At 31.8% G+C, this 26,168-nt stretch overlaps 1 protein-coding gene across 3 annotated transcripts; it reads right to left on the bottom strand.

Moving 5' to 3' along the window:
• Window positions 1–392: 392 nt before the first annotated feature.
• LOC143084035 (uncharacterized) lies at window positions 393–25,259 on the bottom strand. 3 transcript variants are annotated; one of them, XM_076260450.1, is made up of 8 exons: window positions 25,031–25,259; window positions 15,938–16,088; window positions 14,914–15,083; window positions 12,360–13,972; window positions 8,358–8,461; window positions 6,523–6,694; window positions 3,132–3,298; window positions 393–2,288 (listed from the first exon to the last, which is right to left on the bottom strand). In XM_076260450.1, the coding sequence occupies exons 1-4, from the start codon at window positions 25,083–25,085 to the stop codon at window positions 13,752–13,754; spliced, it is 597 nt and encodes a 198-aa protein (XP_076116565.1). In that variant the 5' UTR covers window positions 25,086–25,259; the 3' UTR covers window positions 393–2,288; window positions 3,132–3,298; window positions 6,523–6,694; window positions 8,358–8,461; window positions 12,360–13,751. The 3 variants fall into 3 exon arrangements, with proteins under 3 accessions (XP_076116565.1, XP_076116563.1, XP_076116564.1); XM_076260448.1 differs by lacking the exon at window positions 25,031–25,259 and adding an exon at window positions 21,370–21,547; XM_076260449.1 differs by lacking the exon at window positions 25,031–25,259 and adding an exon at window positions 18,370–18,522.
• Window positions 25,260–26,168: the final 909 nt, after the last annotated feature.

The following is a 26,168-nucleotide window of genomic DNA, read 5'->3' as shown; positions in this document are numbered from 1 at the left end:
ATTCCTTTTATGAGTTATTGTCCTTGAACATTATTTTGTTCTGTTTTTACACAAACATTAATATACAGTATACATACATAAGGCCGTTAGTTTTCTCGTTGGAATTGTTTTACATTGTCATTTCGGGGCCTTTTATAGCTGACTATGCGGTATGGGTTTTGCTCATTGTCGAAGGCCGTACGGTGACCTATAGTTGTTAATTTCTGTGTCATTTTGGTCTCTTGTGGAGAGTTGTCTCATTGGCAATCATACCACATCTTCTCTTTATAAATATGCATTTATGTTGTATATTGTATACTATCACAGCAATCCTCCAGTCTTCAAATTGACTGTCCGTATGCAAATTAACAGATAAGCCCCGCCCATCAGATGATGACACAAACGTAACTATAAAAACTTCAAAACTTTAATACTGAATGTATACAATGCACACTTTTATCAAAACGTGAAATATCACAATAAATTGATTGAGGAATGATTTGGTTGATGTTTAATGTTGATCGACTGATTGATTGATTGCATGATTGGTGATTAACGCCACTTTCATCATTATTGTGCTATCTGTTGGTGGTCAGTTTATAATGGTGGAGTAATCACCCGAGAACCTTCCTTCGGTAGGAAAACTGACAATCCTATTCAATCATCATTTAGAGCCGATGGTACCTGTCACATGCGGGACTCAATCTATTAACCTGAGTTGATATTCTAGTGATACAGTAGTTCGTCTTATAATTGAGACCACCTGGATACTTAGGACGTGATGTGTTTGGATTGTGAAAAAGGCCCAGGATACTGAAAAATGAATATTACAAAGTAAACTACATTGTATTTCGTTCACTCTGTTTAGTAAACGGTCTGCGTTTGATTGACAATAGTTTGTTTGTCTTTTCAAATTTTTTGTTTGATTGCCGCTTGCTTAATGTTCAGTTGCCTTTATTTCATGCAAATTTAAGGCCACATTTTGAATGTACAAATAATTATAGTCTGTAGGGTTGATGGCATATAACACTTGCACACACACACACACACACTAGTTCTGTAGAAAACTGACACTGACTATTCAAGAATGAGGTGTTGTTAACAAGTTGGTATGTATGTTCAACAAACCAAGATCATGGCCGATTAACAGGAATGAGTTGTTAGTACGAATGTTCGGTAAACCAAGTTTAGACCGATGACACTGAATTTACAAGAATGAGGTGTTGGTATGTATGTTCGACAAACCAAGTTCATGGCCGATTAACAGGAATGAGTTGTTAGTACGAATGTTCTACAAACCAAGTTAAGATCGATGACACTTTCTGTACAAGAATGAGGTGTTGGTATGTATGTTCGACAAACCAAGTTCATGGCCGATTAACAGGAATGAGTTGTTAGTACGAATGTTCGGTAAACCAAATTTAGACCGATGACACTGAATTTACAAGAATGAGGTGTTGGTATGTATGTTCGATGACCAAGTTCATGGCCGATTAACAGGAATGAGTTGTTAGTACGAATGTTCGGTAAACCAAGTTTAGACCGATGACACTGAATTTACAAGAATGAGGTGTTGGTATGTATGTTCGATGACCAAGTTCATGGCCAATTAACAGGAATGAGTTGTTAGTACGAATGTTCGGTAAACCAACTTTAGACCGATGACACTGAATTTACAAGAATGAGGTGTTGGTATGTATGTTCGATGACCAAGTTCATGGCCGATTAACAGGAATGAGTTGTTAGTACGAATGTTCGGTAAACCAACTTTAGACCGATGACACTGAATTTACAAGAATGAGGTGTTGGTATGTATGTTCGATGACCAAGTTCATGGCCGATTAACAGGAATGAGTTGTTAGTACGAATGTTCGATAAACCAAGTTTAGACCGATGACACTGAATTTACAAGAATGAGGTGTTGGTACGTATGTTCGACAAACCAAGTTCATGGCCGATGACACTAAATATACCGAAAAATTAGGAGTTAGTAGCAATGTTCGACAAACCATTGGCAAGTTCATATGAACCAATGGGGAATAATTTTATGATCAGTTTACTGTTGTCAGGGAAACAGAATGTTGTATATCAATTATTTCTTTGTTGTATTGGTGGTAACGTTGGTGGTGGGATTGACGAATTTAAAGATGAATAAGTTGGTGGTGGTGGCGGTCTGGTCTGATCCAAAGCCGTATAACTTGGTGGCGGTGGTGGCATTAATACAGATGAAGTTTGATATCCCATTCTATAGCCTCCAAACATGTAAGGTGGCGGGGCACTCGGTGTGGCGTACATTTGTTGTCCACCAACTGGAATTAAAAATCAACATATATATACTAAGAATCGACCATTTATTTTGGAATTGCAAATATTGTTTCTTTTTTATTTATTTTTTAGTATCAAGGTATTCATAACTATCATTTTGGATCTTGCAAAGTCCTTAATAAAAGTAAAAAAATCAATAAAAATCAATATACTATAGTCACTCTAAAATCGTTTACTTCTTTTACATCATTTGTACTTGTACATAATTTACCATAATAATGGAGTCTGCCATTTGATATAAAGAATAAGACCCCAATTTGTTAATATGAATATCAAAAGTACTTGAAAACCATAGAGACTTCGTCTTCGTCGAGCAAACGCCTGACTCAAATTAATGTGTATGTTCTTTCAACAAGCTTTACTTGAGCTGAAATTTCATAACCGCTCAATTTCATCAAAATAGTCTCAACAAAGTTGGTCAAGAGTGATTTACTCCATACATACTTTATACATATCAGAATGCATTAAAGTTTGCAGTAACTATCATGGTAACATATTCAGTAATTGTTGGAATTATGACGAAGAAACACAAGTATGTTGAATGTCAAATTTTCGTTTTAAAATATTCCCGGTTGTCGACCGTTTTTTTCTTCTAATTATATAAGTTCTTGATTGCCCTGTACTGTGTAATAGTACTTCGCTCTCACCCCATATGGAATTTACTGACCCCCGTATATATCATGTTATGTCACTAACACACTATGTAACTAATAATATCTAAATTGAGGGTCGAAATACAAGAGCACACGCTTTATAATTGCAATTTTCCGTGGTAGTGTGAGTAGGTTAGCATTTTACGTGGAACACAATAATATAATTATACGTACTATTTGTATTGGAATGTATCACTGCTATTCCATTGTTTGGATGCACGACCCTTCCTCTTTGTCCAGCTGTCTTTGTGCAGGAAGCACAGATTGCCACAATAACACTAATTACAAATGCCAAGAAGATTATTGAGCCTATTATAAGTCCTACGAAAGCACCAATAGAACTGCAAAATGTAAAGGAAATGTCTTTTAAAAGTTTACCTCATTTCAGTTTGGCTCCTCTTTAAGGTGGCACGGTAGTATTTCCTGGTCCCTAACGATAATGATAGATATAGGAAGATGTGGTGTGAGTGCCAATGAGACAACTCTCCATCTAAATAACAATTTAAAAAAGTAAACCACTATAGGTCAATGTACGGCCTTCAACACGGAGCCTTGGATAACCTTTTTAGAATTTTCATCACTTTCTGCCACTGCACAAAATTCTACATACACAGTTAACTGAAGTACTGTCATTATAATGTTCAGAAAATAACTTGTATGATGACCGTTTACTTGTTTTGCTATCCTTATAAACCTAAGGCCACTAGTGCTTTTATGTTTTGTTTTTTTTTTTATCACGCAGTGAATACGAAATTAAAAAAAAAACATTTTTATCTGTATGTAAAATTTCTATTATTCTACACCTGATTCATGCCTCAGTTTGGGGAAATATATTCAGTAGATACATTTTGGTACTGTATTTTTTGTTCAATCATAATGTTCAAATACTTCGACTTAATGTAATAAAATACTACCGTGCCACCTTTATTCCTCATTCTTTTTTCGTGGATTACTATTTCACTAGCAATGATACTGCCATGGAATAAATTTACTTTATAAATTAGTTTCAAGAGGAATAAATATTCTTGAATATTTTATTACCGGAAGAAATATTACAGTATATATATTCCTAACGGATTACAGGATGTAACAATATTTGTTCTAACAGGAACATATTTAACTGCAGTCGCTATTTTGCCGGCTCTGATTAAAATATCCTTATTCAAACCAGAAAAATAGCCTATTTCTAGGAATTTTTGTCCTCAATGCTCTTCAACTTCGTACTTTACAGTGGCGGATCCAGGGGAGGGGGTTCCGGGGGTTGGAACCCCCTTTTTTGGCCGATAAATGCATTTGAATGGGAGCATATAGTTGGAACCCCCCCTTTACTCTGGGTTTAGAACCCCCCCCCCCCCTTTTAAAATGGCTGGATCCGCCACTGCTTTATTTGGCCTTTTCAACTTTTTTGGATTCGAGCGTCACTGATGAGTCTTTTGTAGACGAAACGCGCGTCTGGCGTATATACAAAATTTAGTCCTGGTATCTATGATGAGTTTATCTATAGAAATGGCTAGTTTGCCAGCACCAGCTATGTAGTGAATTTGTTAATTTTTGAATAGTGAAATTTAACATATTATAGTTATTTGTGTAAACTAAATAGTTTTTAACTTTGCTTCTGCTTACTGACTTATTTTCTATTTTTTCCAGCACCAACAACATATTCACTATATATTGCTGGTGCCGGTCAAATAACCATTTCTATAGAAATAGGATATTTTGTCGGCTTTGTAGACGAAACGCGCGTCTGGCGTATATACAAAATTTAGTCCTGTTATCTATGATGAGTTTATTTTCATTTACAATATTTTCAGTGGCGTAGCTTGCATGTATGCTCAGATGCTCAAGCATCCGCATCATTTTGACAAAAAAAAAAAACAAAAAAAAAATATATATATATATATATATATATATACAATTGCATATGTTGTGTCTGAATGTAAGGGTGAGGATATGTGAACATCGTGCAATCATTTCCAAAGCAGTATACGTGGTCTTTCCTTTAAGATCATTTATAGCTTATGTAAACAAGATGGATAAATCGCAGAAAAGTGCTGTCAACTTTTCATGAAAAATCTACGTCTTAGCGCGTCGTCGGCAACGGCAAGCGCAGAGGATGATAATACGTAGACCTGCAGACATGTTTGGTCTGAGATTGAACCAAGCGGAGAGATGACATAGCAACGTTACTAGTTAACAACGAACACATTATTGCCTGATATCGTTTCCTGTGACATTAAATACGACTAGTATTTATTATGGAGTGTGATCATTTCTGGGCTAATAAATACGGCACGGGACGTTTGTGCTTTTTAAAAGGACATTTGCGCTTTTGCAGTATGTGGTTGTTATGACTTCCCTCCTTTTCCCCGGGGTTAGGTCTGGCAGGATTGTAATTTCCTCAGACTTCCCAGTCAACACAATAAATACAAGGGGAATATAGTTCCCATTTTTAAATCCATGACTCAGCCTGGTATAAAAAATTTGGGCAACAATTAATTGTTCCGTCCGTTTGTGAATTACAGGTATACGACTATAGGTAAAAAGCGCAAATGTCCGGTCAATTTAATACAGGCGAATCGAAATTTAAAGCGCAAATGTCCACAGTGTTTGAAGCGCAAACGTCCTGTGCCCAATAAATACCCGTTTCAAACTTTGTACAATATTAATTTTATTTTCAAAAAAAGAGTTCAAAAGTCCCCTTAGTGCACATAATTATCTATTCTAATATACTAATATACAAGGGCAGTTACTAAAAAAAAAGCATTTTCTTTCTTTTTTTTTTTAATTTAATATCTAAAGAGAAATAAAAGCTTCAGGCCAAATGCAATGGTATATCAATTATGATTTATATTTCAAAGGGGGCATAGTTGGTTAAATTATTTGATCAGGACTTATTTTCGCGAGTTTCAAAGACATTGCTGATGATATAAATTTCACAAAAATCTGGCAACACATGACGGACGCCCGGCATTTCTGTCCCCTGCAACGCTTTAAGACAAGTAATAAAAAAATCCATGTGGAGGCTCAAATTACGGGAAAGGGGCGTATCACTTCAGAGCCTATATTTCGAAGTTCCATATACAAAAGGGCCTTTGTAATGGGTCCATTTTGAGATTTCATATTTCAATTGGATGTAAAACTTTAACATCACATATTTCGGTATCTAATGATGGTAGTTACGAGAAAACAACAAAATTCTGTTAGAAACTTATATATTGATGGGTATTTTGAAATTAAACAAAAATCTCGCGCCATTGTCGGATTGTAGGGGGAGTACACATGTATACAGGAAAAACGTCTGAAAAAAAGTACATAAAAGGTCCTAAAAGACATTTCGCATCCACATCATTTTAACCCTGGCTACGCCACTGATTTTAATCAGAGCCGTCAAAATAAGAAATAAGCTATTTTGCCGGCTTCATTTAAGATATTTTAATCAGAGCCGTCAAAATAGCCACTGCCTATTTAATAGCATGGTTTCCAGAAAACATCGGCAAGAAGAACACATTTATGTTGACAATACCACATACTCATACTGATTTGTTAACGGCTTAAGCATACTCACAATGGTCCGATAGCAGCATAACTGTAATACGAGTAGTAATAGTAGTAGTTGCTGTAATAGGAGTCACAGTACTCATTGCGTGATGACCCATAACAATATCCATCACAGTAATCGCAATAGGAGTAGGAATATAGGTAGGAATACGTGTAACAACAATCGGACAAAACAGATCCTGAAATAAGAATTCAAATATCCATTACAGTATACACAACAGGATTAGGAATATAGGTAGGTATACTTGTCACAACAATCGGACAAAACAGATCCTGAAATAAGAATTCAAGAACGTATATATATATATTTGTTTGGGGGCCAGCTGAAGGACGCCTCTGGGTGCGAAAATTTCTCGATACATTGAAGACCTGTTGGTGACCTTCTGCTCTTGTCTGTTCTATGATCGGGTTGTTGTCTCTTTGACACATTCCCCATTTCCATTCTCAGTTTTACATGTGTTTTATAACTTGAATGATTTACTTTGTAACCACGTGATCAATCAAAAAGCTTGTGTGAAGCCGCTGATTTTCTCATGGAACTAACCGAAGCAGGGTGATTGATCACTACCCTCAGTTTCAGATTTTAGTGTGTCACTAATTGTTAAAAAAATATGAGATGAAATGTCGAAAGGTTCAAATTTTTTGACACTGTTCTGCGCTAGAAGACATAAACAAGAAAATGAACATTGGGAATATGATCTCATTCTCATTCTGAGCGTCAATGATGAGTCTTATGTAGAAAACAGATTTTACCTAAGATATTTAAGTAAGAAGTCTCTTATTTGAATATACAAAGCAAAGAAAAGACAGTTTCCCGAAGGACTGGATTAGGAGTCCTCTCTATTGTGTTAGGCCATTTCTCTTTATACTATTTTGTTGTGATTTCCTGTAATTATATATTCTTTACATTTCAGCATTCCATTATTCTCTATTCTTTTTTCGTCCATTCTTTATATTTTTGCTATTTATTCTGTTCTCTCTCTCTCCCATAAACCCCATCTAGATCCTCTTTCCCGTGCAGTTAAAACATTTCTATTCAGATATTTATAGAATAAGAGCACGATCAACATCTTCAGTATTTGAAATCTCGTCTTGGGTCCTTTTTTTTTTATTAAATGGTGGAAAATCTCTGGTGATATCTGTTTAATATTGACCGATTTTTATTCTAAGGACGATTTAGAGCTTGACATTTTTTTTAAAGAAACTTGTATATTCGAAAGAATATATATATTAAATTCTAGATATTTTTTTAGGGGGCTCCGTGTTGTTGCTGTTTTATTTACCTTTACCATAATGTCTTTTTACGAGGGTCTGGATAGGGTATCTTTCATTTCTGTATTCTTTAATATTTAAGGTATTTCGTCTAGGCCGTATGGTGAACTATAGTTGTTAATTTCTGTGTCATTTTAGTCTCTTGTGGACAGTTATCTCATTGGCAATCATACTACATCTTTTTTGTATCTATATTCTCTATTCTAAATATTTTCTGAGAAATTGAGAGCAGAAACAGACCTCATAATTATAGCCTTGATGATTTTTGTTATATTGTTCTCTGGACGTAAATCAATAATTACATAATTAATCATTCCACAATAAATAAGAAAACTTGAAATGATAAAGTTCGTTTGTATATGGCCTCTTTTTTTCCAGCTTCATTATATTCTATTATATAAATACTCGGCATTAAGTTGGTCCTATTTTCTATGGGGTAGAAATAATTTGTATGGTCATTTTTCGTTTATCTAACACGGCTAGAGATAACACTGCACTTACATTTAACATTCATTCTGCAGCTTTATTTTCATTGTAACAGTTATTTTAAGTTAATAATAAAAATCTTACCAATGTTAAACAAAAACAAAAGAAAATTCAGCCATTTTTCCATTTTCCCTTCAACTTCCTATATGTATTTTGCAATCAAAACAAATACCTGGCTTTGGTCCAACCTTTCAATATAATGAAGTCACGAATTTAAAGTTTAAAAATAAGTTAAAATTTTTATATACAAATCAATATGGTGTAACCATTATGACGTCCAGTTATTTAAAACCGACGAATACTCAGTAACAGAGCAAACGCACCACATAATTGATACATCAGTTAAGAAACTACAAAATGTATTTGTAAAAATTTCCCACAAAAGAATTGTTAGAACGTTTGTTGCTGTGTTACATTTTTGGTTTTCTTTCATTTTTTGTACCTTAGTTTTCTCGTTTAAATTGTTTTACATTTGTCATTTCGGAGACTTTTGTAGCTGACTATGCGGTATGGGATTTATTCATTGTTGAAGACCGTGACGTTACGCACGGTATTGCGTCGCAAGACGTAACATGTATAATTGACAAATGTGACGCCATATACTAATTTGACATTTTGCTATCAAGAGCGGAGAACCTACTCAATCGACTTTTATCAAATAAATACAATAAGCTGACGAAATGTTTCAAAATTTATCATGTATAAGGCAATTAAGTAAGGATCGCTTTTATTTTCTGATCTGTAATGAGATGAAGACAAATGCAAATTTTTCCAATTTTATTTTGGATAGGGATACATAGCAACCTTTAAAAAAAATCTTGCTCCCGGAGGGACACATGAAAACAAAAGTATAGCTGGAATTTTTTTTGACAAATTGAACATAAACAGTCATTGTATTTATTTCATAAAAATAGGTCATATAATAATTCAGCAATATTTCTTTTTATAAGAATTTTAGTTGAAATGTTTTTTTTGGTTTTTTTTTTTAGATCGAACTGACTTTTGTCCAATATTTGTATATGTCTGTGCGAGTTTTCAGACTATTTCTCTATCTCTTTTGGCACTGATGGTTTTATTTTACAATTACGTATTTATTTAATTCTTTGAAAATTATAAGACCCTAGCTTGTACCTCGGATTCTAATCGGTCTCTAATCTATAAAGGTGTTTTAGATTTGCGTGAAAACTTTTGTCCATAAGAAATTATCCCTCGGCCCATCCCCCTTTCCCTTATGTCTATAAAGGGTTTATTCCTTATGTTTGTGTGTTTTTCTAATCTGAGTGTTATTTTGATTCATCAGACCATTTTGGAATGAACATTTCCCGGCATCATTTTAACTGCCTAAACAGTTCGTAAATAGTACATATTTGTATAAAAGACGCCACTGTGCAGAAACGTCAAAATGACGCCCTTTGACATAATGGCTAGACATAGGGAATGCTTTCCGAAATAAATTGTAAGGTCATCATGTTTGTGAAAACACCCGACTCATTTAGCCATTTGTATGAACTTATAGTTTGTATCTTATAAATATTTTAGTTTTGTATTATAAATGCACATTTAGTATTTATACAACATGTTTCACCTAAGGAATGGACAAAAATTACGTTTGGACATAGTGGCTAGACATTCGATTTTTTAAAATTCTGCTTGAAAAAAAAGGTTTTTTTTACATTTGAAACTTTGGAAATGTTTATCTTTTTCAGAACTTTCTATTGAGTATAGTTTTAATATGATTGTATTACTTTATAGGGATAATAATAAAACTGAAATGTTGATAAACTTTCCTCATAACACATTAAGACAGGTTCCTCTGCTGAATATTTCGTTCAAGGCTTGCTTCAAATTTCAGCCAATACCAAAAAACGGGTATGATGTTATAATATAAATCTAGTAGGAAGCTGATATACTAAATTTCGCAGATTTTATGTGCTAAATTACAACGGAACATAGAAAAATGCATTTTATTTAATTTGAAATGTTACGTTTAACGTAAAAGTAAGATTTGTGTGTTCAATATAATAAATGTATGGTGCAAAAATTTATAGAATTAACTTAAAATAAAAAAAAAACATGTCCAGGCCTTTCTGTAGATATACGGATGTTGGTGATTTTATTTTGTATAGGCAAATGGTTGCTGTTCTTAAATCATATAATAACGTAATTTTAATCCGAACGCATTACCGTGCGTAACGTCCGTACGTACGGTCACCTATAGTTGTAAACGTATGTGTCATTTGATCTCTTGTTAAGAACTGTTTTATAGGTAATCATACCACATCTTCTTTTTTTAATATTTTCTTCCCAGAAATTAAATGTCTTAATTATATGTCGACTTTTGAAAAAGACATCATTTACGATAACCATAACGTCTACTTATTTGTTTGCTAGAAATTTTAATCGAACGTTCAAACATTTTTTAAATATATGGTTTCACACAAAGCTGCTGATTGGTCAGAATCTTATTATGATCATAACTACAGATATATTTATTCATAAAAAAAATTTAAAAACCAAGAGATACTGATAAATGCATGAAATCCTTGGTCACTGGTCAGAATGGTCCTGACAACGACATGATATAAAACAGTGAGTGATACATTACTGTTGGTATTCAGTATACGTATTATTGGGTATACAATTAATATCGTGTTCATAACATTTAAATCAGGTTCGGGATTGTTTAAAATCTCAATTGACTTTATTGTTTTATTTAATTAAAGTCAAACTATAAAATACATTATTTTTTCAGTTGCAGACAACTCTTAAATTTCAATCGTTTTAGTACTTTTATGCTAACACATAAATAATAGTTTTTGGGACAATTGTTACAATTTGATGATGGAAATGTAAATTATGGTTTTAATAGCGTACCCACAATTATTGTTTTTGGTAAAATGTTATTCTTACAAGACTATAAAGTAACATAATAAACTGTTGAATTAACTTTTTTATTGTTTTCTTCCAGCCAACAATTCGCCGACAGATTTTATGTGTGCAGCTACCTCAGCGTGACCTTCTCGTAAAAATCCGGAGATCGCAACACGCAAGTGCGAATGGAAAAAACAAATTGGCAGAGAGAGTCAACAAACGTTAACATCGTTCAGAAATCTAAAAAAAACTGTAAATATCTTATTGTACATGTTATACACGTGCTTACCAGAATATGCATGCTTCTTTGTTGATTGTTTACGAAGGTGACAGTCGGTAAACTTCGGTTTCAAAACACGACCATTAATTAGCTGCCATATTTTCACAACAACACGGACCAAGTGAAATAAATACTCGTTTCATATGACTTTTAAATTTGGCCCAGTAGTTTCAGAGGAGAAGATTTTGGTAAAAATTATAAAATTATTAATTTTTACCCTACACCCAACAAAAATAGAAAATGTTCAACACAAACAATGAGGACTTGCGCTTGTAATCGTTGAAAGCTAATGCAAAGTATGTGCCTACAAATGTCCTGAAATTGAGCTTTGGTACAATGAATTGCTTTTATTTGACTGTCCGTACAGTTAAAGACCTAAATGTAGAAAAAAACACATCGGATCCGTAAATTATAAAAAGATAATACAAAACTGACCAACATTCAGTCCATCAAATGAAACATAAGAAGATGTGACGTCCGGAACCCCATATGAAATTTACTAACCACCTATCAATCAATAGTGGGTTACCACACGACGGCTTTTAACCCATCACAACGTCATAATAAAATTAACGGTACCAATTTTCTTGCAACAGATGCGCATTTCGACAATACATGTCTCTTTAGTGATGCTCGTGGCCAAAATATTTGAAATCCAGAGTCATAAATTACCGGCTGTGCGATACTTCTAATTATCAAATTTTCGTGTATTGTTTACGTCATACCTTACCAGATTAGTGTCCGTTATGTCGACTTGTACGAACAAGTTAAGGCAACAGAAGACAACCAATTTCCAATCTCATAAATCGAATCAGAAAATACAAATTAGGTTACAAACAAAACTTGAGGGAATCGTATGAACACCAAAGTGAGAGAGGCTTAATGCGCACTACTTAGCATTTATTTCTAATCTTAGCAACATACGTTATACTAACCCCTTGATCAAATCATTGACTCTCTTCAAAATTAGATACATGCACATATATATGAGCATTTGTACCATTATGTACAGGTATTGAAACTTAACAAAGATTGGTTCTTATCTCTCTCGCTATCGTTTACACCAATTTCTTCAATGTGCTAAAAAAACAAAGCAATAGTCTCTCCAATCAAATTTCAATGGTAGGCAATATCTTTGATTTGTTTTAGAAAAAAGGTTTAAAACTTTTCGACCTTGAACAATGTTAAGGTCTCCTGATTTTTTTTTCTCATGGTCATAAGGATCACCTCTGCACTTTTTTTGTGTGACAGTTTCATATCGAAAAAATAATGTGTTATCGGCTGGATAACATAAATGGAGGTCAATAAGTATAACTTGTATTGCCTGTCATAATTTTTTGTTCTTTCAATATGACAAAAAAACAACAATATAATATAAAAATTATATACATATTTATCAGTACAAAAATGATATGATATATACATAAACATAAATATTTAAGAAAATCTGTGGCACCTATCGAACTTTAAATTAAAATAAAACAAAAGAATTTAGAAAGAGAAGGGAGGGTTATTTCAACTGAATATCTAAAAGTAAAGATAAAGGTTTGCCATGGTTCACAAAACAAAACATAAACAACTAAAGACGTATCAAGATGTACTCCCTCAGAGTCAACATATTACTTGTTATCTACATTAAAAAAGCAAATACTATTGCATATTGTCAAATGTTAAAATTTTGTAAACATAAATGTGCGTACGTAAATATTACTGAATTTACAATATTCTTAAGATTGTGTTAAGACAATAACAATCAAAACCAAGGAGTAAACAAAGACTCATAAAATCAAAAGACATTTACATCAACAGTTAAATGAGACAATAACTAACAAATGTATGCTATACACTTTACAAAGTTTTATGTAAAAAATTGCGAAGAAAGTTAACAAATATCAAATGCATATACTATTTATAAGCTTTGGCAAGAAAGAAAAGGACACGGAAATTATATATAAGGACACGAAATCGTTCAAAACGATTTAGAAGTAAATAGTATAATGTTTGTTTAAACACACTCAATCACAATCAAATCAATACTGCAATTTAATAACATCATTTGGTAAAAATATAGTTGAGAATTCGCCTATTCAGAATCTAAAATACTATGGGTGATAACAATGTTAGTAAACAAAAATAAAAACAACGTTATTTCATTGGTTGAGTTTTCATTGTCTATGACGTTATAACCAATAACAACGTTTTAAGGTTCGCTTTTGAAAAAAATATTCAGAATGCATCAGATTTCTGAGAAGGCGGATCAATAAGTAGTAATATTCCGATATCGTCGAATCCGATAAAGGGAGACCACTCAGATATGAAAAGAACAATCACTTTGTTGATGGTTCTCCACCAAATGCAGTTGATACTGGTGGTGGCTGATTAACCTCTGGTCTGGATTCAGTATATGCTGGCGGTGGAGGTGGTCCAGTCATTGGCTGAGGATGTGGTGGTCCGTAAGCATTCATTTGTTGTGGTGGAGGATAGCCAGGATGATATCCAACATTCGAATACATCTGTTGATGCCCATAATGGTAACCACCAGGTCCACCTAAAAATGCGAAAAATATCATTTATTGATGAAAGTATATTTGATAATATTAAATTGTTAAAAAAAACCCGGAAATGTCCGTATGTTATATTTGTACATAGACGAAAACATAAACACATAAAGACAAATGAAAAAAACGGATTGAAGACATATATATTTGTAATTAAGATCAACAGCATAATCAAGAAAATAATTCATCTAAATCATACTCAAATGAATTAAAATCAAAATGACAAAATGACAGATTATGATTTGAATCGAAGATATTTTGGGCTTAACAAAGAGTATAGACACATATCTACTGTATGTAACGCCTGAGATCACCCCAGGTTTTTCAGTGTGGTTCATGTTGCCCCGTCTTTAGTTTTCTATGATGCGTTTTGTAGTTGTTTTCCTTTTGATCGTTTTTTTTTCTGCATGGGCTTTTATCACTTTGTTCTCGATATAAGTTGAAATATTTCTTTGGTATTGTCTACCACTTTTTGTCTTTTAGTTGTTCGTTTTGTTGGATTTACACTACACATATTTTACTCATCTTTGATGAATTTGTAATCACATATATCGTTGTAAATGTTATTGAATTCATTTGAATGTTATTTTATAATTTTTTAAAATAAATTATACTTAAGCATGTAGTGCGCTCTGAAACCGCAATGCAATCTTTTGTTGATCGAATGATTTTTTTTTCTTCAAACCTTTTACTTTTCCTGACATGATGGGTTCAAGAGATGAAGCCTGATCGGCTTGTCATACTGGATCACCTTAGATCATCGTGCTTTTGCAGTCTTCAGGTTTACATATGTTGGTTGTCTAATGACATGATAAGTTTTTCTTCCCTTTATGCTTTTTATTGCCACTTTGGTAAGTTCATTTTAATTTCTCGTAGTTTCAGCACAATCAATCTAATTATAAAACTATTTGCGATTTAATTTGCAACATACCCTGTTGTTGTCCTGTTTGAACAACTGAAACGCCACCTGTTGGATTGACAATTCGTCCATGTTGACCTGCAGATCTTGTACAAGATTTACATATAGCCACAGTGACGAATACGAAAAATATGAAGAATATTATGCAACCGATTATCAAGCCAACAAACGCTCCAATTGACCTAAAATATAACTCAAATTATGTATAACATGATAGATATTGATATTAGATTTACTCATAAATACATAATAATTTGATATAAAAACCCACATAATATCTCCTAATAAATAGTTATCAAAGGTAACTATTTATTGGATAGTAGATAAAAGATATGAAAAAATAAATATAAAGAGATGAATAAAGATTTATTTGAATACTAAACATGATTCAAATGCCTTGTTGGGTGTAATTTTCTTACGATTTCAGAATAAAAAAAAAACAACCAAAAAACTAGTAGGCATTGTTTTAATTTTGATGTTCACATCAATTTGATTTGATTTGATTTGATTGCAATTAATATTGTTGGTTAAAGATTTATTTATTGTTGGACCCCTTACGATATTTAATGTCTTTTTTTTTACATTTTGTCCTTTGAACTTTAATTGATAGTTGTCTCATGGATATGGTTTTAAATCTGTTCTTCAACGAGCTTAGGCGATGTCTTCCATTGATCTGATTTTGATTATACTGAAAAGCCTAAATATATTTATGCTATTTTTTTCTAATATTTTTATTTGATGGTTATCCCCATAACTAAATGTATATTATGTATCCACTCCATTTGAACTCTGGTGGATTGTGATCTCATTGGCAATCATACCTCATCTTCTTATTTTCAAATATTTCAGTCGGTCCTTCTCAAAGGTCTGTATGTTTTTATGTAAAGAGCCCATTTATGTTATCGACATCTGTATATTGTGATCATGCACGAGCGTAACATAATCAACTGTGATATGTGAACGCCATTGGACCATTTGTGTTATAAGCCTGGTATATTTGATGAGTTATGTTTAACATTAATTATATATTTCTTACAGTGATCCTATATGTGAAACGTCATAGTCATTGTAATAGCTACCACAGTATTCATTGCCGTAATATCCATAGCAATAACCGAAGCAGTAGGTGGAGTAGACTCTGAAATAGGTGTATGAATACTTATAACAAGTATCTGCCAAAACAAAACCTGCAATAAAAAACATAAATAGTGTTACGTGGTTGACCTGCATTAATTTACAGGGTAACAATTACAAACAAACTTTTAAAAGTTAGATTCGATATCAACTCCTTCAATGTAAATGCAATATATTTCGTATAATAATAATATTAGGTATTTCTCATCCTACTTGCTATTGTGAAGTCGTTGATATAATTAAATCACTAGAACAGTTTCAGACGCCTGATATATTCAAACTCGGTGAAGTTATTTTTATTTGTTCCACAGCAAGGGATACATGTGTGATAGACACATAAATTCACTAAAAGGGTTATTTAATTCGATAGTCTGATTTTACTCTGTGGACAATATCAAAATGCTACTAATTTCAATTAATTTTTTGAAATGACACTCCATGGAACCCTTAAGAAATATTGTTTTTAATTATGTAAGCGTAGCTACCATCATAAACAAGCATATTTTAGGCCTGCTTGCCACATTATGTCGCTTATCAAATTATTTTATCAAGTTTGTTGTCATCCTGTTGTTAGGAGCACTGCTGGTTTTATATTATTTGTTATAGATTTACGTTAAAGCCGCGAAAAATCTTTGTGCACATGTACAAGTGTTCAACACACCATAATGTGTGCCTCTAACAAATCAAGCTATCTTGACCATGTCTTGTCTGTTATTGTATGTCTTCGTCTATATAAGTTATTTCGGAGGAGACAAATATTGGAAGTAACGTTATCTGTTTTTCTAGGCGCGATTTCATTTGTCTCTAATTTCTTATCATTTATTTATCAAAATTGAAATGACTGATTGATGTATATTTCAGTTAAATACTGTGGATTCATTATTATTCGTTGAATACCAATTTTCGTGGGTTTCGTTGGTACTGCTGAACAATGAATTTAAAAGTTCAACAAAATACCAATTTCTATAAATTATATCCAGTCTTTGGCAGAACCACGAAATCACAAATCCACTTAAATGCAAATTTGCCGCAATCCACGAAAATTGGTTCCCACGAAAATAAATGAATCCACAGTAGTATAGAGACACAGAGTAAATCATTTTCATTCACACCAATAAACAATAATTTAATTTTGGATGTAACGCGTCTTCTGATTGGCTGACGTTATTTTGTTATCAGCCCTTAGACATAATTAAGTCATATGACCGTGACGTCATCAACGTTTTTTCATGGTTTTCTATGGTTTAAAATGGAATTTAGAATTAAATTATAAGAAATGACTGTAAAATAAAGGCAACAGTAGTATACCGCTGTTCAAAACTCATAAATCCATGGACAAAAAACAAAATCGGGGTAACAAACTAAAACCGAGGGAAACGCATTGAATATAAGAGGAGAACAGCGACACAACACTAAAATGTAACACACACAGAAACGGACCAAGCATCAGACAAAATCCCACGAAAATAACAAATATAACATCAAAACCTAATACATGAATTTGTGATAGACAAGTACCGTGACACGTCTTATCGCAACGTGAAATTACACTAAAAAATAAAAGAAAACAAACGACGCAACGTTAAAATGTAACACACACAGAAACGAACAAAAATATAAAAATGGCCATATTCCTGACTTGGTACAGGACATTTTTAAAGGAAAAACTGGTTTTGTGGCATGCCAAACCTCCCTCTTTTATAGCCATGTGAAATATAACATTAAAACTCAGTTTAAAAGAAGTCCGAGTCCGATGTCAGAATAGGTAACAAAAGAAACTAAGTAAATGACAAGGATACACAAATTACCAAAGGACTATCAGCAATTACTGACATACTAGCTACATGTTTCAGATAGAAGTCATGACTTTTTTTTTCTTTTCCCCTCTCATTTGTATCAGGTTGTAATTCTTTTCGCATTTACATAAAAATGGAGAGAAAAAAATATTTCTCTTCAAGATGTGAGAATATTTTTTTTTCGAATGTTTTGTTGCTTTATTTTTTTTTTAATTAAATTGATTATTAATACGCTTATGTTGGTTTCTTAGTAATACACGATGACATTAAAAAGACATATCTGCACCAAAGTTAATATATAACATTATTTAGTTTGTTATAAAACAAGTTAACTGATTCAATAATCTTACTTTTTTTCAATTTACTTTTTTTTATACAATCTTCTATCTAATCATTTCAACTGGTATGCTGGGAAAATTAAGTTAGAAGATAAAAATAGGCGTAAAACTTGGTGACATTTTAAATCGATAAATTCAGACATTTGCTTAAGATTACGTTTTGAAAATAATATTTGAATTAAGTAAATAAAAAATCTTACCAAATTTAAAAATCAAAAATAAGATCCACAAATACATTTTCACTTTGAAATCCATGATATTAAGAATACTAGATATAACAATAAATTTGGAAAAATTTTGTCTTTTCGACACAAAAATTAACACAACTGTAGTGTACACAAATAATGGGGCATAACTATTGAAACTTTATCTTATGTACTTTTGTCAATAAACTGCACTTTATAACATATTTAAATGACAGCACATACATGTCACAATTGATAAGATGCAATCTTTTAAATCTTTAACTAATATATTCTATCGACTATATATCTGCTTTAAATGTCTACTGCTTTTTTTATCATAATTTTTACCCTCAACAAAAGGATTTGTTCAACTCAATAATTATATAATGCTATAAACGAAGACTTTATTTCTGTTATTCTTATCACAGGAAAGAAAATATTAAATGGATAGATCATAACTTGTGAGTCGACATTTTGTCAATTGTGGTATATTCTGATAGATATTATATAAACTCATCATGAATACCAGTACACAATTGTGAAAAGAGGAGCGAAATATAAAAGACTCATCGGTGACGTTCAAATAAATATTTATCAAATTAATTAATATAGTACGAATTTGAAGAAAATCTCACACCTACACACATCTCACATAGTCTATTCATGAGGTTGAAAATCCTAAGCACTTGTGTTTCGAAAAAATCAAAATTTCGGTAAACATTTAATTATTTGTATACGGATACATAAAACGTATATTATCGGTTGAACGCATTCGAGAAGTAAATGATTATGAATGTTATTTAATTTGACCTTCTTACTGTCGAACATCCTGGTTTATGTTTGTTTTCATTTCAATGCCTTGACTACAACTAACATGATACTAAATAGTCAATCATTTCTCAGAATTCATTCATAAAAAGTATTTTAACAATATTAAAAGAAGTTAAGGCAAGTTGCCGATTTCAATATGTTAAAGATGTCGACGATTCATCTTTAGAAGTTCTCATTAGACATAACTCCCACAGTAATTTTAGTTCCATACTGATTAATTGTGTTATTGATTTGTTCGTTTATATGCTGTTTTTTTTTCGGAAGTTTTTTTTCAATCTTTATTTACCTTTTTAGGGGACGACCATTTGATATTCTTGGGGGGGAAGGGGGGGGGGGCAGGAGGATTTGTTTTTGATCGGTTATTTATTTTTGTAAACTAAGAGGACAGATTATTCATTTTCTGCACTATTGAAGCAAGATTTTTCATTTTCATTAAAGTAAGGGACTGATTATTCATTTTCACAACTATATTTTTGATATTCGAAAACATACAATTTTTTAAATGATTTGTTTATAAATAATACATATAGTTCAAGTCATTATGTACCATTTAATTAGATTAACCATCCCCTCTGCAGAAATGAATCTTTTAAATTCCCAACTGCATATACATGTATTGCATACATACATAGTATTAAAGTTTAGTTATAACTAGGCACTTTTAAATATATTGGCAAACATACTACGCCGAGCGGAGCGATGCAAATTTTTTTTTGAAGGGTTTTGGACCCACTGAAGGCCCAAGAAGCTATAGAACAAATGATGCAAAATCATGCTTTCTGGGTGTTCGGAAGACCCTTTCATAATCTGAAAATGAAGTTTTGTTTTAATAATTTTTTGACAATATTTTGGTCTCAAAGCAAAACGTATAAATTCAGTGTAAGACTGAAGTTTCTAGGGACAACATCAAAAGACCAATGTGCATGATTAAGAAAAAATGGAATTCACATAGTTAAGCCTGTGGCTGCTGTTTTTTTTTTTTTAAACTCATGATCAAGTTCATAACAAAATTACTAGATTACAAAAGGAATGCAACACTAACAGAATACAGAAGAGCAATCAATAAACAAAAGACAAATAAATAAGAAACATTGATCCCGAAAAATCAGGGCTATAAGTCTGAGGGAAAACAGAACTTTCTTCTTGCAAGGCCGTGAACACAATCTGATATGGAGACAAACGTTTGATTTTGAAATTTCCTACATGTAGTTACGGCCCTGTTAAAATAAAGGTGACAATATACTTCAAGTTAAATGAAACCAATTTTCAGACATTTCAAGTATATTTAAATAATATTTATACTTTTGTTATTAAAAAATTTGGGAAGTGTTTCCTGATTTTTTTTGGGAAAAAAGATGAATTTATGAAGAATCTGGTGCCATCTCATACTTTCGATTAGACCTGCTGAGTTATTTATTTTCTATACATTGCAAGTCAGGTATTTCATTTTCAAACTACCACAGAACAAACCATTTATTTTTGTGATTATCAAGGCTGAGTTATCTATTTTCAAAATCCTCCTGCCCCCCCCCCCAGAATATCAAATGGTCGTCCCCTTAGTAGTTTAGTAAGTACAAAGCAATGCACGAGCATATCATACTGAAAAATAGTTTTATTTCAACGTCAGATAATTACTGAAGTATGGTTAGTGATGTGTGTGATCTGTGTGATGTGTTTGATGTGTGTGATGAGTGTGATGTGATAATTCAAGTGTGTGATGCATGTGATAGTGTTGAATGTGTTGAAATGTGTCATAGGTGTGATAGTTTGTGATGTAAAATTTGCAATCTTGTTTGCTTGAACAATCATTTTCAAATACACAGAAGACGTAACATTCCGTATCATGTCACATGTATCAAAATGATTTTGTTGAATCTTTATCTTACCCAAAAACATTTGTAAAATATTACTTATAAAATTACCAACTCAAAGATAAATCAGTTCAATAATGTTTGTTTTGAAGCTGAACTATTCGAGCATACTTTGGAATAACCTTCTCAAGTTTGACATGTTTAAAGGTTAAACATCCTTCCGGTAAACTATAGACAACTGGCGTACACGTGGGCGATTTAGATAGGTATGAAACTAGGTTTGACCCACCATTTTTCTTCGGAAAATGCTTCTACCAAGTCAAGAATACGTTTTTAGAATACTATTCGAATTAAGTAGAAAAAAAATTCTTACCAAATTTAAAAATCAAAAATAAGATCCACAAATACATTTTCACTTTAAAATCCATGATGTTAAACATTCTAGATAATACAATAAATTTGGAAAATCTTGTCTTTCCGACTCAACAATTAACACAACAGTAGTGTAAACAAATATTATCTTATGTACTTATACTTTTGTCAATAAATTGCACTCTTTGCCATGTTTAAATGCCAGTACATACATAGCAAAAATAATAAAATTTTATCTTTTTAATCTTTTAATTATATCTGCTCGTGCCTGTATATTAGCTCTAAATGACTACTTTATTTTATTAAAATTTTACATTACAATCGAAAAAAGTCACAAACACCATATCATATCGATAAAAGAGGGACGAAAGATACCAAAGGGACAGTCAAACTCATAAATCTAAAAAAAACTGACAACGCCATGGCTAAAAATGAAAAAGACAAACAGAAAAACAATAGTATAGTACACATGACACAACATAGAAAACTTAAGAATAAACAACACGAACCCCACCAAAAACTAGGGGTGATCTCAGGTGCTCCGGAAGGGTAAGCAGATCCTGCTCCACATGTGGCACCCGTCGTGTTGCTTATGCGATTTCAAATCCGGTAAATAGTCTAATTCGGTAGGTCACATTCATGAAAGGGAAGGGGAAAATATAGTTCTTGTTTGGTCAAAATGACGAAACAAATAAAGGCAACAGTAGTATACCGCTGTTCAAACTCATAAATCCATGGACAAAAAAACAAAATCGGGGTAACAAACTAAAACTGAGTGAAACGCATTAAATGTAACACACACAGAAACGGACCAAGCATCAGACAAAATCCCACGAGAATAACAAATATAACATAAATAAAACAACATTGCAATAATGTTAAGATATCATATAAGCGATTGATTCGAACCATGTACCTCATCACGTAAATAAGGTAGAATTTTATAAATTACAAGCGGAAATGTATTTTAGTAGGTATCGTAAAAGTAATACAACAAAACTTAAACGTCATTAAAAGTACTCTAATTTTAAACTAGAAAGTACCTATCAAACCAGATTAAGTCTACCATTTCATGCAATACATGTCTGTTCCAAGTCAGGAATATGACAGTTATTTTCCATTCGTTTGATGTGTTTGAACTTTTGATTTTGCCATTTGATTAAGGACATTACGTTTTGAATTTTCTCGAAGTTAAGTATTTTTGTGATAAACTTTTGTTTATACTGTAAATTACAAAAATTAATGTGATGTTTTTATTATTGCAAAAAATGCGACAGGTCTATAATCGCAATAATTTAAACTCGCATTTTGAAAAGTTGTATATGAATTAAACAGGATTGTTCTCAATATCGAAAAAAATTAAATCGCATTGTGGTTCAAAATGACAAAATCGCAATAATAAATGCACGCAATAATTTCTGAATTTACAGTATATGATTTAGGTTTGATTTAGCCAATTGATAAAGATTTATCAAAGGTACCAGAATTATAATTTAGTACGCCAGACGCGCGTTTCGTCTACATAAGACTAAAGGACTTTCCATTTTGGAATTCTCTTGGCGTTCGGTATTTCTGTTATATATCCTTTAAATACATAGAACTTCCGGAATATAGAAATTGTAAGTCAAAATTTCAAAATATTGTCACACAATATAAAGTACAACATTAAAGAGGTCATATATATATATATAGTTTAGATTTGTGGTAAGGATTCTATTTTACTAAAACAAAAAGTAGGACAAAATATGTTCAATTTTATTTTATTTTGATTTCTCTGTTTGTCACTGGAACAGTCCATATCCAACATATCACTTTCATATTGTATCAATTAATGAATCCATGTTGTATTTAACAGTAAGGTAATTGATTTAAAAAAAATTAAAGTCTACTAATAATTCTTGTAGTTTGTAACTAACAATAGTGTATTGTCTTAACATAGGCAGTCAAGCAGTTGTATCTGTATTTTGTATATAACAATACTGTATTGTTTTAATGATATTAATTTCCACATGAATATAACATTATCACTTTGAGTAAACTAAACAAAAACTTCTTTACGCAAAATAACAGATTTTAATGATCCAACTATTAAGTTTTATTGCGCAATAGATTTGTCTCAATCGATAGTACTGGTGTACCATATTCATATTTTAAGTTCACTGTAATTATATTCCTTAATTTACCCAGTAATGAAATGTACATTGTAACTGCTGGACTTCCTTGTGTGTAATTGTTTTTATTTCAATGTCTTCACAACGACTTTTAATAAGCAATGGTTCAATCGTCAATTTAAAACTGATCAGAGAGTTTTCTAAAAAAAAATGATTTATCAAACAAAAGTAAAATTTTACTTTTAGCTAACGGCTAGATTATTTTGTTGTCATTTAGTTAAGAAATTCAATTTTAATGTAATGTCATATATATATCTTATTATTGCTACAATCATATTTGAGAAAACATAGATTTAGGATTTCAAGTGATGTTTTTTTTTTTCTCCAAAAACTAATTTTTCAGTCATAAAAGACTCAGATTTATTGATTTTATTATAATCTACTTAACATATATATGGTTGGCAAATTGCCACTCGTAGCCGGCTAACAGTTGCAAAGCTTCACATCTTAGCACTAGTGAAAGCTAGAAATTGAGATCTTCATATCATAGTACAAGTGAGCAGCTAAAGGTTGTTAACCTTCATATCGAAGCACTAATGAACAAATAGAAATTGCAAAACTTCATATAAAAGCACTAATGAACAGTTAGCAGTTGCGTACCTAAATACAATATCTTGTAAGCACTTTTGTACCTCAAAAACGAGGTTTCAATATTTTATGGTATCTGATTTAATCTTTTCTTGATTCTTGTAATATAAAACAGATCTACTTTCATAGTTGTATTAAAAATGCGTTCCTTCTAATATACTTATATACTTAATGTACTGGCGGTTTATGAAATATTTATATTTTTCGTTTCTGCAAAAAAAAAAAAATAGTTTCGTTTCGTTTGTCTTTATAAAATTCATCAGGTGCACTCGAATCGATATAGTTCGGAGCCACAATTTAGAGAACAAGTTTGAGAGCATTGATAAGTTCATACAGAAACGCCTTATATTTTCTAGAGCAGGTAAAACATAATTTTCCAGGGCCAATTTTGTATTTCGATGTAAAACTTACATTAAATATGTAATATGTACAATTATCGCATTTATATAATAGAAATTTATCAATCAAATTAGTTATAACCACCAAGTTTCAGTAGCTATCCGTTTTTCAAATTTCATTTTATAATATGTCGAATTTAACTTTAATTAAGTTAATTCAATTCCTTTGATAATTGTGGTCAAATTTCGATGTTATGATGTCCGAAAATATTTGTATTGGTACAAAAATGAGTCATTTCTGAACAAAAATATTAAAGGAATGGAGTTAGCAAATAGTTATCAAAGGTACTAGGATTATAGTTTAATACGAAAGACGCGCGTTTTGTTTACATAAGACTCATCAGTGACGCTCAGATCAAAATAGTTATAAAGCCAAACAAGTGCTTAGTGGAAGAGCATTAAAAAAAACCATTAAATTAAAAAAAAAAAAATAAGCCAAATAAGGCTACGGTTATCTACTTCTGGGATGAGAGCATTCTTAGTTTTTCGAGAAAAAAAAACTTACCAATTTTCAAACAGTAAAATACTATCAACCACAACATCCTTCTTAATAAATCCATTATAATATCCAAATAACTTTTGAAGGTATATCTGATACAATTCTTTACTAATTATAACTCTCTTTTATACGATATAGCTTTTCGCTAAAAAGTAAATAAGTCGTTATGGGGCAATGGAATTATGTTAGGTAGTTATGCACTAATATATTTTTAAAATTTAAATTGTTCGAATTAAGGAAGTGAAACATGATATATCTATGTTCACCATATCTGAGGTATACAACAGCACACGTGATTAAGAAAATAAATCATTGAAATCGATACAATATACATGAATTTAGTTTACAGAGATCTTTAAAATATAAATTGTAAACCATGAATGTTAGTCCCAATCATTAATACACGGTTATCTTCTCTTGCAATTTTTGGCATTAATAATCTTTATTTTCTTCCACAGTTAAATTTGGTATACAATTTTGTGACCATCAAATGATGAATTTCAAAAATTGATTAAACATAAAACTATTGAATAAATTGTTGTTTTGATATTAACGTATTTCTTTAATTAGGGTAGGGATCTGGCGATTTGAAGAAAATTACGAAAGACACACAACATCACGCCGTTCAAAAAACGGCTTGACACACAGCACTTCATACAAGTACTATCAAGTTATTCAAAACAATCTTACAAAAATATTAAGAATTTATACGACATTTGAATATTCATAAAGTCCCGTCACGACAACTTACAAGTTGTTTTACTGATTAAAAGATTACCCTTTTAACAATATTTGAATGAATGTAGATTTTCTCATGGTAAAAGAAAGACAAAAGATACCAAACAACTGTTTAAGATGGTACCTAATACTACAGGGAGATTACTCTGTAAAATCAGCTAAACGTTTTAATGACGCTGTGTTGTTATTGGAATATAAAGCTTCTCAATGATCAACATTAGTGTTTGTCAAACTGCTATATAACCAGTGTATTTTTTCTGATGAAATGGTTGGTTCAATTTTTTGGAATTTTTTATATTTCTGTCAAAGGGTCAAAATTTTAAGAAAATTAAACGAGCCAAATTAATTTTAAGGAAGGTGTTGGGTACCACATTAGACACATACATAGAAAACAAACTGACAATGC

The sequence above is a fragment of the Mytilus galloprovincialis genome, chromosome 7, assembly GCF_965363235.1.
Source record: "Mytilus galloprovincialis chromosome 7, xbMytGall1.hap1.1, whole genome shotgun sequence".
Classification (NCBI taxonomy): domain Eukaryota; kingdom Metazoa; phylum Mollusca; class Bivalvia; order Mytilida; family Mytilidae; genus Mytilus; species Mytilus galloprovincialis.
This window is presented reverse-complemented; position numbering and strand designations above follow the sequence as displayed.

Coding starts and splice junctions, on each gene's coding strand:
- LOC143084035 (XM_076260448.1), bottom strand. CDS start 21,436: ATGTTTAACATCATGGATTTTAAAGTGAAAATGTATTTGTGGATCTTA. Junction 16,089..21,369: donor ATTTTTGATTTTTAAATTTG/GTAAGAATTTTT, acceptor TTTTTATTGCAG/GTTTTGTTTTGGCAGATACT. Junction 13,973..14,913: donor TCAAACAGGACAACAACAGG/GTATGTTGCAAA, acceptor TCGCATTTTTAG/GTGGACCTGGTGGTTACCAT.